Source organism: Mustela lutreola, chromosome 10, assembly GCF_030435805.1.
Source record: "Mustela lutreola isolate mMusLut2 chromosome 10, mMusLut2.pri, whole genome shotgun sequence".
In the NCBI taxonomy this organism is placed as follows: Eukaryota; Metazoa; Chordata; class Mammalia; order Carnivora; family Mustelidae; genus Mustela; species Mustela lutreola.
Genome location: NC_081299.1, coordinates 28,817,560 through 28,833,433, shown reverse-complemented (window position 1 = coordinate 28,833,433; position 15,874 = coordinate 28,817,560). Strand labels below are relative to the sequence as shown.

Below are 15,874 nucleotides of genomic sequence, written 5' to 3'. Positions count from 1 at the left end.
TTTTGATGCTGAAATAACTAGATTTGGCTTATTTCTGGGGTGTGGATAAATGGTTTGTTTTGGAGATGAGTATCTGCCTAGAGTATGCTTTATTTTCATAGTGAATATTTGATGAATAATAAGGCCTCGCTGTCTTCTGTAAGAAATTCAGGCAAGAGACAGTAAATGAGAGTAGGTTATCTAAAATAAGTGTTCATGCTCGTACTTAGCAACAGTGAGTAAGGCAATGTATGTCACGATGGTTGGAAAACTATAAAGCCTTGTACAAATTGTACCGGTGTGGTGATCATTAGCAGAATGAAAGATACGGTTTAAAGGTAGTGATAGACATTATTTAGGAACTGATTACAAGTCCATTAGAAAAAAACAGATAACTGGTAGTCGCAGCGTCAGGGACTCAATGTAAGATGTTACCAGACAGACATAGGGTAAATCATTGAGCAAAGTATTTTTCTCTTATGCTGTAATTAAGGTCTTGGAATTGGAGAATTTTATTATTCGTGCCATATGGCTTTTCCACTGCTAGCCATAGAATCTCAGAGTTGGAAGCAGCCTGAGAGAAACCATCTCGTCCTACCTCCCACCTCAGGCAGGAATTTCTCTACAGCATCTCTGCCATGAGTTCATCCAGGCTTTGCTTGAACACTTGCAGAATGACGAGAGCACGATGTTTCACCACTCAGCCTCCTGCATTTGTTGGCCAGCTCTGATTGTTAGAAAGCTTTTACTTGTATAGAGCCAAAAACCTGCCTTCCTGCAGCCGCTGCCCACCGGTTCTACCTTCCTGAACTACAGCAAGTTAAACCTTCCTGTGACAGGATAACAGATATTTAAAGATCATGGCTTTCTCTTTATCCTGTCTTGTACAGGCTGATCGCCTTGATTTACTTAAATATTCCTCTGTGACATTCTTCACTAGTTTCTCCTCAGTCTGGTCACCTTGGCTTATGTGAATTCTAGTTATCCAAAGGCTTCTTAAAATTCACCGTTGAGCACATTCTCCCAAATGTGAGGCAACCAGCACTGAATACTGTGTGATTCTTACCTCCTAATCTGGACACTCTCCTACAGTTGCAGTATAGTTTGTATTTTATTAGCAGTGACATCATACTTACTCTTAGCTTGTACTTGGAAATCTCTAGAATAGTGGTTCTTAACTGAGGGCATTTTTGTTCCCCAAAAGACATTTAATAATGTGTGGAGCCATTTTTGGTCGTCACACTGGGGAAGTGCCACTGGAATCCAGTGGGTGGAGGCCAGTGATCCTATTAAACATTCAGCAATGTACAGGACAGCCTCCTGCCACCAAGAATGATCTGGCTCAAAATGTTGATTGGGTGTTTTCCAATAAAACTTCATTTACAAAACAGGCAGTGGGCTAGAGTTGACCCACTGGCTGGAGTGCGCCTACTCCTGGACTAGAACACAGGGCTTAGGGAGTATTGAAAATAAGGATGGAAGGGTAGCAGAGATCCAGATATGTGAGGCAGTGATAACATGCTAAGGGGTTTGGACTGTGTTCTGGAAATAGTGGGAAACCATTGAATGTGTCCGAGCTAAGGAGTGATGTGGTTAGAGTAGCACCTTATGAAATACTACTCTTGTAGCAGTGGTAGCTTGATTGCCCAGTTAGGAGGTAGTTGTAGTTTAGAATAGAGTTTCATTTGGGTGTGATGAAGGATAATGGTCTTGTAAGTGAAAAGAATCCAGAGCTTTTGTTGAACTGCAAGATAACTTTATATATTATTGGCGTTTGAAGAATGAGCCATGAATTGGGTACGATTCAGTGGATTCATCCATTTTTCCAAGTATGTCGGGTTTCTTCTCTGTCTTAGCTCAGGGGCCACACAGAGGATTGTTGGAGCTTCAAGACTTGGATGTTGAGTAGCTAGAGTAAACCGTGGTAGGTGCATGAACAGAGGCCATTCGACTGCCATGTCAGGCTGAGGAGAAAGTGGCAGACTCCACTGCTCGCCTCACCATCTGGAAATAGATCATGAGAGGAATCAGGAAGAGGAGGAAGTTTGGTGGGCGACTGATGAGCTTCTTTGGAGTATAGTGAATGTATAGTCCTTGAGGAAAAGTAAAGTGAACAGGTTGAGAAGCCCATTGAAAATGTGGATCTGAAGTTGAAAACTAGGTCAGGATTCCCAAAGGGTTCAATCCATGCATGGGCGGTTTACTCAAGGGAGGAGTCAGAGTTGGTCTGCAAATGTAAAGGCTAAAAAGATAAAGAGGAACCAAAGATCACGTAGTCAAAGAGATGGGTAGAATTGGAATACAGTGTTGTAGAAGGCGAGGGAAGACTCTCAGGGAATGGGGCTGTTCCTCTGTGACCCTGTAGAGGGATTGACAGAAGCCATTGGTTCTGCTCTCTCGCACCATGAGAAGACTTTCTGTAGAGCACTGGGGGCTGAAGCCAGATTTCCAGTGATGGAGAAGTGAGTGGGTGGTGAGGAAACCGGAGGCAGGAAGTGTTGTGTGTGTGTGTGTGTGTGTGTGTGTGTGTGTGTGTGTATGTGTATGTTTTACTATGGTATTTGGAGGAAGAGTGATGAAGTAGTAGCAACTCAAGGGGGATTGAATCATTTCTTTAGCACAGAATATGTGAACATGGCTTAGAGCCTAAACTTGAAGCCATCCTCAGTTAATGATTACTATGTGAAAGTCTTTAAGAACAAATGTTTGGGAAACATTAAGTTAAATCGAGATAGAGGCTTATTACAGAATTTCTCAGAGCTTTTGGTGTGTTAATAACTGTGAAGGAAGGAAATGCGGACTTCTCCAAATACTTTGAACTTGGGAAACCATTTTCAGGTGTCATTTCCAGGGTCGGTATTTTTGTGGAACGCATTTTGGGAAATGCTGATCTAGGCAGGAAAGGAGAAGATGGTAGGGAGGGAATGATATTATGCAATCACTTATATGAGCTGTTACTTTCTCACTCCGGGCTCCAGATCTTCCTTGACTCATGGTTTGGTTATGTTTCAATAAACCAATCAGCAGTTGAAAATATCATGGAAAGTGTGTTGTAGACACCTAACCTGTTGCTCTCATAGCTTAGCCTAGCCTACCTGAAGCGTGCTTAGAACTCTTACATTAGCCTGTAGTTGGGCAGAGTCATCTAACATGGCCAATTTTGTAATACAGTGTTGACCCGCTTATGTAATTGATTGAATACTGTACTGAAAGTGACAAACAATGGCTGTATTGGTACAGAATGGCTAGAAGTATATTGGTTGTTTACCCTCATGATGTTGGGACTGACAGGGAACCACAGCTCACTGCTAGTGCCCAGCAGAAAGTACCCTGCCTCATACTGCTAGACTGGGAGGAATCCAGATTCACAATCTGAAGTACAGTTTCCCCTGGATGTGTATTGCTTCCTCACCACTGTGTGGTTGAACCGTTATAGTTTGGGGACTGTACTTGCAAGACTGGTTTACCATCCATTGATGGCTTTAGGTCTTGAACATCATGTTGAGTAGATAAGGTGAAGGATACCATGAACACTTTGTTCAATCTACTATGGATTTAGCTTGCTGTACTTTCATCCCACCATATTGTTCCAGTCTGTTTGTGAAACCTACATGGAAGAGTCTAGAAACTTTAAAAAAATCAGTTGATACAGAGTTTGTTGGAGATGGAGGGCGCCGCATCAGTGGCTTTTAGTCTTTGAAAATGTTACTGAATGACCAGGCCTTCAGGAGACTTGCCTTCCTGAGGCACCATCTTACCTTAGCTTTTGCTTCAACAGTGGTGGGGGTGGGGGTGGGGAGGCACTTAAATCCTTTTAATTGGCCTAAAGAGGGCAATGTTTATGACTGCTTGATAATACTTCTCATGATTTCTGTACCTCCTCTTTTCCCCTTTTTTAAAACCCGGTGTTTTCCTTCCATCTCCATGTCCAGGTGTTACTCTTGAGAAATCAGATTATTTGATAACTAGTCTTCTTGGCTTCCCAAGCAGCTTATTTTCTGAGTCAGATTTTAGCCTGATTTTCCTGTTTACCCTGGATTGTTCTTTTGTTTCCTGTAGTGTGTAGTTGGCTTACCTGTTACTTCACTTTTCCCCTTTTGCTTGTCTTGCGTAAAAATAAACCAACCAGAACTCGGCTGCAGATACTGTCTTCTCCTCCTTCCACAGGCCCACTGGTCATTCTGACTCTAATTTCTTGTGTCTTCTTCTCATACTTGTCTTAACCACCATCCACCTGCGGGTATCTTTGAGAAGTTTCCGATCAAAATATGTCATTCTACACAAGTCAGCATTCTAAAGGGGGTTGCTCCTTTAATGCCCTGCTCTGGGTTTCTGAGCAGCTGTGTTTCCTTTCGCTGGTTCAGGTAGCCCATGATTTCCCAAACTTTCTTGCATCCCTCCCTTTGCGAGAACCTGCCAGGACTCTCCAGTTACCTGTTCATCCACCTCTGTACGAACCATACTGGTAAACATAATGTACCCCTGTGGCTAGCTGACCCTGCCACTTTTCTGCTCGATAGCTGGCCAGGAAGTATGAAGAAAGCCGGGAACCCCATACCAGTTATTTCTTCACGAGGTGCCAAAGTATTCCGGTGTGTTGACTGGAAAAGAATATCTTTTTTTTTCTACCAAGAAGCCCAGTTACAGAGATGTTTTGTGAATTAGGCTGCTTGCTATATTAGTCAGGGACACTCCAAGAGGAGTTTTGTGGGGTTTTTTCCTCTTTAGTGTGACAAATTTTAAGTATAAGAATAAAGGGCGGGGCGCCTGGGTGGCTCAGTGGGTTAAGCCGCTGCCTTCAGCTCAGGTCATGATCTCAGGGTCCTGGGATCGAGCCCCGCATCGGGCTCTCTGCTCAGCAGGGAGCCTGCTTCCTCCTCTCTCTCTCTGCCTGCCTCTCTGCCTGCTTGTGATCTCTGTCTGTCAAATAAAAAAAAAAAAAAAAAAAAAAAGAATAAAGGGAGAATTTTGACTGTGGTGTTTTGCAATCGCCCTTTACTTTGGGAGACCTAGTTCCAATTTCATTCCTCATTATCAGCCCCTCAGGCAGTGGAAGGATCCACTCTGACAAACCTGGATATTGCTGACTCTCCCAGAGGGGAGCTACTTGCTTTTAGTCTTCGCATACTGTGATTACATTTCTTCCTAGGCTCCATTCTGAACTCCCACAGAACTGCCATTCAGAACTGGGACTGTTGCTGCTTGAAATTTTGGTGTTAAGGAGCCATTCACTCTTTCCACAAGCTTTTACGTATGGAGTCCCTACTTTTGTCCCAGATCAGGAAGGACAGAGAAATAGTTCCTGCCCTGAAGGGCTGGGACTCTAGCAGGGAGACTGCCAGAGGCTGTTATGTGCAGGGTTGGGGGGGAGGGATGTAGGAACCCGGGGCAGGAAGCATTTTCCATTTACCACGGGGAGAAGCCATCTCTGCACTTCCCTGCAAGTCTGTATGTGTGGTGGTAGCTCTCCATAGCCGTGGGCACTTGCGTCATTGAAGCCCCCTGGCCTGGAAGAGGGACAGAGTGGTTTTGTGTACATAGTGGTTTTATAGCATGGTGCTTCAGGAATAAACAGGTCTCAAATTGACATTTTATATAAGCTGTACCTCTTGGTTATTGCTAACATTTTGGTAGTGTAGGACATTGGAGAAAAAGCCTGAATTTTAATGTTTTTCTCATTTGAAAATCAAGCCTATTCTTGAAATTATTTCTTCTGTGATGTGCAAAGGGATAATTTAGACTTAGGTTCCATCTTTGCTCTGCTTTATTCTGTGTGGCATTGGGCAAGCTGCTCTGTTTCCTCTTTTGTAAAATTGAAATAAAAATATCCCAGTTGCATTTTGTGAAGATTAGATGAGATTTATTCATATATAAATATACAGCAGTATGTGCATAAAACATTGAGCCCAGTGTCTGGTTCACCGTGGTGGTTCAGTGAATGCTCATTTACTCTCTGTTCCTCATGGGCCCACGGGTTCTTAAAGGAGGTTCACAGGTAATCTCCTGTTTAAGAAGAGGTTAAAATGGCCTTTGTTAGGAACTCTTTGGGAAGCATTTTTTTTTTCTGAAAACAAGGAGACAGCCTGCAGAATTCCCAGTAACCTCTGATTAGCTGAGCTGTTGTATTAATATCGCTGTGGAATGTGAACCTCTGTTTATAATCAGAAGTTTGTAGTCCTTCTGTGGGGTTCTGTGTGCACCAGCCCTTGCCACAGGTATTCCGCCACCTTTGTAATTGCGAGATAATTGACATGTAACATTTTATTAGTTTCAGATATACAACATAGTGATTCAGTATTTGTGCACACTGAAATGATCCCCACAGTAAGTCTTGTCACCACACATAGTTGCATTTTTTTTTTTTTTACGGTGAGAACCTTTTTGTTTTTTTTTTAAATATTTATTTATTTGACAGAGAGAGAGAGATCACAAGTAAGCAGAGAGGCAGGCAGAGAGAGAGGAGAAGCAGGCTCCCCACTGAGCAGAGACCTCGATGTGGGGCTTGATCCCAAGACCCTGAGACCATGACCTGAGCTGAAGGCAGAGGCTTAAACCTCTGAGCCACCCAGGCGCCCCTCGGTGAGAACTTTTAAGAACTGTTCTCTCAGCAGCTTTCAGGTGGCACCGTATGATACCATTACCTGCAGTCATCCTGCCGTGTGCTGCATCCCCATGACTTACTTGTTTTATAAGCTGAGGGCCCCTAGAGCTGAGGATCGAGGACTCCAGATATGCCGGCTGTGGTGAGAGGGCCAGACAGCCAGCATCCGCGGACTGCCTGCGCAGGGGCTTCAGCATGGCTTGTATGTGATCTTCATAAGAATTTATGAAATAGGTACCGTAGCCCTCATTTTACAGATGAAGAAGACACGCTTAGTGTAGCAGGTGATAAGACATGAGGTTTGAACCGAGGATGTTCTGGATGCCAGAGCCTGTGCTGCTCTAACATAACACACCACCTTTGTAAGGACAGAGGGGAGACTGAGCCACCGAAGCCTGTTAGCCCTGAAACGGGGCAGCAGGAAGGCATTATTAGTTCTGCGAGTGTAAAAGGCTGAGGTGTGGGAAGTATTGTGTGACTCCAGCTCTGGTGGTAGGCAATGGGAGGCCTGTTGAAGAAATGAGGTCAGTCAAAGCTCTTGAATTTCCACTTTGAGGGGTGCCTCGGTGGCTCAGTGGGTTAAAGCCTCTGCCTTTGGCTCGGGTCATGATTCCAGGGTCCTGGGATCAAGCCTTGCTTTGGGCTCTCTGCTCAGCAGGGAGCCTGCTTCCTCCTCTCTGCCTACTTGTGATCTCTGTCTGTCAAATAAATAAAATCTTTAAAAAAAAAATTTCCACTTTGAGCTCTGTGGTTGCACATTGTACAGTAGAAGAAATGAGATCAGTGACAGCCTGGGAACAGAGTTGGTATCTGGGAGGTGGGTAGGTAGTCTCCAGGGTTGGGGAGGAGGAATGGGCAGCTCCAACAGCCATCAGGATCAGGCCAGTTGTTGATTTGTGAGAATGTTTGTGCACTGGATGCTCAGGACCAGAGACTCCTCGAGTATGGGGCTGGTGAGGAGGGTCACATCTAGTTCTCTAGATCTCTCATTTCTTTTTCCTCCAGCAGAAACCCAGCCTTTTTATCTTTCTGAAAATTTTTAAGCTTTTGTCTCTTGGAGTCTAGTTTTTAATTTTCTCATTTTTGCTTGTCTCATTTACCTTTCCTTCTCTGATTCTGTTGACTTAACCAGGCAGTCATCTTTGTTAAATATTTCTATATTCTAGAACTACTCAGAACACCTGAGTAGTATCAGTTCTCTGAAAGCTCATGCTTCTTGCCCATTATAACATTAGACCCCGTCCTCAGTGAGCCTACCCTGTGCACCCCCACCCCCAGCTCTTTAGCTTAATAATCAACAAGTGTTAGAGGTCATACAGGAAAGTTAAGGTGATGGCAAGTCTTCAGCTCTTTTAAAGAAATGCAGTCTTTATTATCCAGTGGAATCGTCAGTGACATTAGGTCCATATTATAGACAATGCTAGTTAATTTTGAAGGTGAATTATGTGTCACCTCTTTCTTTAGATTCAGCTTGAGCATAACTTCTTTTGAGAAACCTTTCTCAGTGGCCCCCATGTCTAAGTTAGATTCTTTCCCCCTGTACTTCTGTTCTCACATCCATTATCAGCCCAACTTCTCATACCATATTGGTCTTGTCTCTCTGTTTGATTCTCCTTCTGACATTGAGCTTGAGAGCATGGACTGGTTTTGCTGTATGCTTAGAACCCTGGACAATATAATCCCTGCGACATTTTTTGAAAGCATGATAAACCTTACTTGTATTTAAATATACCGTATGTTGCAATACCTCTTCTCTGTAACTGTGAAAACTTACATGTTTTTTGCAACTTCCTGTTCCGATCCAGTTTGAGGAGGTTTAGTTTTCCCTTTTGTGAAATTTGGTGCTATTTAAAAATGATTCTGAAAGACCCAGAATAATGACTTTCATTTATAGCCTCCCTCCTGATGGGGTAAGAGATTACTTGTCTGTTCAGCACATTAGCAGGGAGCAGGCATTGGCTTTGTCAGTGGGCCCATCTCCCCAACCTTGAAACACAAATACCTTTCCCAGTCTGTATCCTCTCCCAACTCTCTCCCCTCTCTCTCTCCTCAGCCAGGTTCCTTGAAAGAGTGGTTATATTCATGGTCTTTAGTTCCTTGCTTTCCCCCAACTGTTCAGCCTGTTACATTTTGGCTTCTGGTCCCACTCCTCCAGTGAAGCTAATCTTGCTGGGGGGGCGCTTATGATCTAGTGAGTTAGGCGAACCCAAAAAATGCTTCAGTAGTCATCTCTGCTACATTTGACCTAGTTGACCATCCTTCTTTTGTCATTTGTCACTCTCTGTCACTACTTTCCTCAGCATTAAGTCTTGCTGGTTTGTGTTTGTGTTTGTGTTATCATTCCTTCATTCATTCAACAAATGTGAATGTGTGCCACTCCTCCACAAGGCCAGCCCCTGAGGCTGTGACCAACACCATAAAGGCCCTGCTCTCATGGAGCCTGCAGTCCACCACGCGAGTAGCCATTCCTGCATTTAACTCAACAAGTGGTTATTTAGAGCCTCATGTTCTCCACCTACTGCTGTGCCCAGCAACTAAAGAGGTAATGATGTCAAGCAGCAGTTCCTTGAGGAAGGAACTTTTAATGGAAGCTTGAGGTGGCCAAGTGGAAATCCTGGACAGGAGTAGGGGTGGTTAATGATTGATTGATTGCACAGCTCTTATAAAGTGATCAGTGCAGTCTATCGTAGGAATGAGAGTCTGCTCTCACCGGCCGCCATCGTTGATGCGCTCCAATGGAGACACACTACTCCTTTATTGCAGCTTCTCCTTCCTGGTCGGTGACTATTTTGAAATCTCTGCCTGGCAGAACTAGAGAGGTTTTCAGTCTTGATGGGAAATTAGGATATAGGCATGAGAGAATAGTTAATAATACAGGCTAAGTGCCACAAGGGAGGTGTAGTTTAATATGATTAGAATTCAGAGAAGGGCACTGTCACTTCCACGTGTGTTGATCCTGGAGCACCTTGGAGGTAGTGAGGCCTGAATGGAAGGGAGAGAGAGACTCAGAAAAGCAGAGAAGGAAGCAGGCCTTTTCAGCAGAGAGAACGGGGAGAGAGCAGAGGCAGTGAGTGGGGATTCATAGAGGGTCCTGTTGCCTCTAGGCTCAGATAGAGCCTCCTGCTGGGCTAATGGTGGAGTCACGTGGGGTTATGTGTGGGAAAGCGGAAGAGGACCTGTGGAGGGGTGACTTGACTATCAGGCAAAGGGACTTTAGCATCTGAGCATAGAGGTGGCATGTGGAGAATACACATTCTGGGAATGTGTATTCTTTTTAGAACAAATAGAACAAATCTGGGAACGATTGGCGTCAGACCTAGGCACTGAGACATGAGAACACCTGGACTGGTAGGTCAGTCATTCAGTTTAGCAAATGTTGCTGGAGCACCTCCTGTGTAGCAGCGGGAAGGCTGCCGAACAGAAAATGAGCGGGCACTTGTGCAAGATTGTGTTGGGGGTTGGACAGATGAGCCAGGGAGTGGGAGGGGAGCTGGGAGGAGTTAGGGCTCCTCCTTTCCCCACACGCACAGGTTTTAGGGTTTGGCAGACTGTGGCCCATGGGCCAAATTGTCCGGATGCCTGTGTGTGTAGAATGGTTTTTACATTTTTAAATGATTTGTTTTAAATCAGAAGGAGAATGGTATTTCGTGATATATGAAAACTATATGAAATTCAAATCCCCCTGTCCGTAAATAAAGTTTTTCTGGAGCACAGCCTGGCTTGTCCATTCAGACATTGTTTATGGCTACTTTCACGTAGTAGCAGCAGGGTCGAGTGGTTGGAACAGAGTCTGCATGGCCCACAAAGCCTTAAATATGTACCACTTGGCCCTTTATAGAAACCTTGTACGCCCTTGAACATACCTGTCCTTACCTCAGTCCCTCTCGGTTCTCAAGCTACCTGTGCCTCTTCCCATCTGAGGCTTTTCCCTCCACCAGCCTTTTTTAAATATTCTCTTCTTTATATTCCTCTCAGGTCCTCAGCTTCTCTTTTTTCCCAGGACCTACCTTCTTCCAAATGTGCTCAGGACCTACCCTACTCAAAAAAAAGAAAAAAGAAAGAAGGAAAAGAAGGAAGGAAATGGGCATCAGCTCAGAAGCCCACTCTTGCTCCTGCTGTCCGTCTGTCATGTCTGCCTCCCGTTAACCTTCGATTTATTTACTTTCTTCCAGACCTGGGGCCCCAGTAGTCCATGAAAACTAGACTTGCTAAGCCATTAGTGATTCCTAGTGCTGGATCCAGGATTTCCTCAGTCGCATCTTCCTTACTTTCTCGGACATTTCATGTTTTGATCATTCTTTGTCCCTGAGATCCTTTTTCTGTTGGCTTCTGTGCCATCGTTCTCCTTGGCGACTCTTCCTGTTTTCCCCGCCCCTCTCCCCACTCACCCAGAGTGGCTTCTCTTTTACCAGCACCTTACGCATTGGTGACTTAGCGAGGTCTAGCCTTTGTCCTCTTACAAGAGCTGTTATTTTATTGTATGCCTATGATATGCCTGTCACTATATTTAAATGCTTTATGCAAATTATTCCTGATCCTTACAACAGACCTAAAAAGATAGGTTTTGTTTCCTTCATGTTATAAATAGGGAAAGTGAGGCTTGGTATGCTTAAGTAATTTTCCCAAGATTACACAATAAGTGGCAGAACCCGAGCCTGCTTTGGTATATAGGTAAAGTCAGCTATGTGTACCGATGACTCCTGCCATAGGCTTTCCTTTCAGCTTCCAGCCTGTATGTCTATCTACTAGAAATTTCTACCTGGAAGTCCTGGCAGCACTTTACAGCCAACTCATCATCTCTTCTCCACTCTCCATCCATCCCCAACTTGGTGGCATGACCATCTGTTTAGTCATCCAGGCCATTCTCTTGACTTCGACTTTGCCTCCCCCTCACCCCTTCCGCTCTTCAGTACCCAGTTGCTGCTACGGCCAGTTATTCCTACCCCTTTTTTTGTTCTTTTACCCTTCCAGTCCATCTTCCACTAGGCTGCCAGAAGGATATCTCATAAACCGCAGATCTGATATGTTGCTCTCTTGGTTGAAATCCGTTGTTCTACTCTTCTACTCCAGGGCTTGACTAAGGAGAACTCACCTTATTTTTCTAGATCCTTCTCCTTCCAGCCTCTTACATGCTACAGGTATGTTTGTGGTTCCCTGTACCAGCACACCTATTCCTCTTTCCATGCAGTTCCCAAGGTGTCGCCTCTTTTTTTTTAAATCTGAGAGGGGGTTGCAGATGGAGAGGGAGAAGCAGACTCCTTGCCGAGCAGCAAGCCCAATGTAGGACTCAATCTCACATCCCTGAGATCATGACTTGAGCTGAAGTCAGATGCGTAACCTACTGAGCCACCCAGGTGCCCTGTGTCCCCGTGCTTTCTAGAATGCCCTTCTCTTCCTGGTTTATCTGCAGAACATGTTTTCAGTTTATCCCTAAAACAAACTGGCAACTGAAAAAAAAAAAAACACTTCAAAGAGAGGACCTCAGCTTCTGAGCCTTTACCACTTCCAGTCTTTCCAAGAAGGGTTAGGTTTCCCCTTTTTATATTCCCCAGCCCCCTTGGGCAAATATCTGTTGTCCGGTTCAGCACAGTTTGTAATAATTTGTGCACATCAACCTCCTAAAAATTGGCACTCCTTAAAAGCAGCGAATTTTGTCTGGTTCCTTTGTTTATCTCATATGGTATCTAGCTTGTTGCCTGGGACCTGCTAGTTCAGTAATTGTGCAAGGAATACTAACGGTGTAGCTGGAGATGTGGACTGAGGCTTTGGAGCAAGGTCAGGTCAAAGAATGGAGATGTTGGCAAAAGCTGAAGAGTAGAATGTGCTATCACCCTGGTGTGTACGGCGTCACGTCTACCGCGGGTTCTCTCAAATGTTTGATCTCATTTCGTTCCGCTCCACAGCACCGTGAGACAGGCGGGTCACACATCGTTTGAGGGGCGCCTGGGTGGCTTAGTGGGTTAAAGCTTCTGCCTTCGGCTCAGGTTATGATCTCCGGGTCCTGGGATCGAGCCCCGCTCCCTCCACCCCCCCCCCCTCTGCCTACTTGTGATCTCTCTCTCTGTCAAATAAATAAATAAAATCTTTAAAAAAAATACTCATTTGAGAAATAAAGAACTGAGGCTCAGTGAAGCAAAATGACCTGTGGAATGTCTGGAACATAAAAGTGCAGGAAATTCAGTCTCCTCCAGCTGCTATGAGGCTGCTGCCCACTGCATGGGGGCAGGCAGGGGAGGGTCTGGGAGGGGAGTGGTAAGTTCCAGAATAAACCTACACATCACTGGGAAGGGAAAGGCGTGGCTCAGAGGAGGAGAAGAAGATAAAGAGAGCCTGGTGGAACTGCTGTGCTGTGAAGGACAGGTTTTCAGGAGGGGAGGGTGATGGGAGAGGTTTGCAAATAAGGGAAGGCAAATGGCGAAGGATGGAAGGGTCTGGCCACTGGGAAGTGCAAGAGAATAATTTCATGCAGTGAAAGCAGCTTGCCAAGTTGTTAAGGAGTATGTGGGCCTCGAGGGAGATGGAGGCGCACATGTATGCCACCCTCTCAAGAAGTTTGGCGGTGAAAGTGAAACCGAGAGGCTGGCATTTTGAGAAATGTCATATACCAGCAAATACTCTTGAGAAATTCATACAGTATTTTCATTTCGTGGACTTGAAACTTTGCAGTGGAAGCTATGCTAGGGAAATACTGCTTGATGACTGAGTATATCAGTGTCAGGGTGGTTTAGACCCAGTCTAACATTGGTCAGTTCCCGTCAAGGTGGGCTGCCATAAGGCAGGGTTTGTTGTTTTTTTTTTTTTTAATTATTCTATTTATTTATTTGGCAGACAGAGATCACAAGCAGGCAGAGAGGTAGGCAGAGAGAGAGGAGGAAGCAGGCTCCCCACGGAGCAGAGCCCGACGTGGGTCTCCATCCCAGGACCCTGGGATCATGACCGAGCAGAAGGCAGAGGCTTTAACCCACTGAGCCATCCATGCGCCCCAAGGCAGGGTTGTTTAATCAAGCCTGAAAACAAAGCCAAGGGATGCCTGGGGGGTGCAGTCAATCAAGCATCCATCTCAGCCCTTGTTTTCGGCTCAGGTCCTGATCTCAGGGTCATGTGATCTCAGGGTCAGGAGATGGAGCCCTGTAGCAGTCTCAGTGCTCTGCGTGGAGTCTTGCTTAAGACTCTCTCTGTCCCCACCCCCTGCACACACAGTCTGAGTCTCTCTTTTTCTTTCTAAAATAAAGAAATCTTTAAAAAAAAAAAAAGGCTAAATGTTATTTTGCTGTAGGTGATTGTGACAGTATGGACCCACCTTTAGATGCCGGACGTGTACTAGAGTTGGAAAACCCCTTTCTTATATTCATTTAGAATATTCATCTGCCTATAGGCTTCTCTCATCCTTATGACTTACTCTTTGTTCTGGCGTGATTCGATCAAGGGAAAGATTCCCTTGCTTTGTTGCTAGAGGTGGTTTTCTGATAGGAGCCTCAGTGTGTTATCCACATTTCTTGGGAGACAGACTCTGGGAGGAGTTAGGCCTTGGGCAGCTCTTTTGTCCTGTTGATGAGGTGTCCTTTGTCTGCCAGGTAAAGCGGTACCAGTGCACCTTTGAGGGCTGTCCCCGCACCTACAGCACAGCAGGCAACCTGCGCACCCATCAGAAGACTCACCGAGGAGAGTACACGTTTGTCTGCAATCAGGAGGGCTGCGGCAAGGCCTTCCTCACCTCCTACAGCCTCAGGATCCATGTGCGAGTGCACACGAAGGAGAAGCCATTTGAGTGTGACGTGCAGGGCTGTGAGAAGGCGTTCAACACGCTGTATAGGTCGGCCTCTTCTCCAGCCCCTGCCCCTGCCCTTGTGATTACAGAGTCCTCTCCTTGCCCAGTGCAGATGGGCACTTCCAGCGCTCGAAAGGGCGCGGCTGGGGGGGCACCTGGGGGCTCAGTCCATTAAGCATCCAACTCTTGGTCTCAGCTAAGATCTTGATCACGGGTCAGTGAGTTGAAGCCCTGTGCTGGGCTTTGTGCTGGGTGTAGCACCTACTTAAAAATAAAATGAAATGCACAGCTGTGCTCTCCCAACTGTTTAAAATTCTCTGGAGGAACTTGTTACTTAAAGATTGACCTATATGGAGTTGGTTAAAAAGGATAGTACATTTTATATTCAGATTTGCCTCTCCTGGAGTGACATACGGACCTGGGGATTTTATTTATTTATTTATTTATTTGATTTTATTTTTTCATTGACAGAGATCACAAGTAGGCAGAGAGGCAGGCAGAGAGAGATTTAGAAGCAGGCTCCCTGCTGAGCAGAGAGCCCTATGTGGGGCTCAATTCCAGGACCCTGGGATCACGACCTGAGCTGAAGGCAGGGGCTTTAACCCACTGAGCAACCCAGGCGCCCCTGACCTGGGGATTTTAATACTTGCACTGTTGTTTTCCCTTGGCTCAGGATCTTGTTCAAAGGCTTCTGTCATTTTCTTTCCTTCATCACCTTGAAGTTAACTTTTTTCTACCACACTTTGGCCAGTTCTCTTTTACACTATTTGTATCAGGAGGCTCCTGTTAGTCTTCAACTTTGGCAAGATCTAACACTTAGGAAGCACTCACCCTGCGCTAAGCGCTGTTCTGAGTGCGAATCCTCATAGCACTGATAGTAAGAAGTGGAGAGGTTTTGTAACTGGTTGAAGGGCTCTACCCAGTAGGAAGTGGGACCAGGATTTGAGTCCTAGGCAGTTTGGCTGCACAGTCACACTCCTACCACTAGGCTACATACGTCTCTGAATTTCTTTTCAAGCAAGAAAACTGGGGATACTAATATATTAAGGATGTAGGGTTCCCACGCCCTGGATCCTGAAGCACATTAAGCTAACGGGGGGTGGGGCTCTGTCCTACATTATGCAAATGCCGGAGGGACTTTGTCTCTTGGGCTGTCTCTTAGGCTGAAAGCACATCAGAGGCTTCACACAGGGAAAACGTTTAACTGTGAATCTGAAGGCTGCAGCAAGTACTTCACCACACTCAGCGATCTGAGGAAGCACATCCGAACACATACAGGAGAAAAGCCATTTCGGTGAGTCGAACTGCTCTCTGTTTGTCGCTGACCAGGTTGCAGCTGGATGTCTCCATGGGCCCTGACATTTTTCGAAGCAGAAAGAAAATTCCCTCTGCTAGTTCTTTGGCGGCCACAACCCACTCCTGCATACAGGAGGGGGTGGTGATGGGTTCTAAGAGCATCCTTACTTGGGACCCTAGTGATGGCCTTTCTGCCTCAGGTTTTCCCTTTCTCAACAGGCATTTGTTGA

The 15,874-nt window shown here is 45.5% G+C and overlaps 1 protein-coding gene across 2 annotated transcripts in view; it reads left to right on the top strand.

The window, feature by feature from the left end:
- Nucleotides 1-15,874, top strand: part of MTF1 (metal regulatory transcription factor 1) — a 41,825-nt gene that overhangs the window by 2,405 nt on the left and 23,546 nt on the right. For both annotated transcript variants that reach the window (XM_059135041.1, XM_059135040.1), the window contains exons 3-4: nucleotides 14,155-14,393; nucleotides 15,511-15,642. In XM_059135041.1, coding sequence (XP_058991024.1) covers nucleotides 14,155-14,393; nucleotides 15,511-15,642 — 371 coding nt within the window. The remainder of the gene's footprint in view (nucleotides 1-14,154; nucleotides 14,394-15,510; nucleotides 15,643-15,874) is intronic.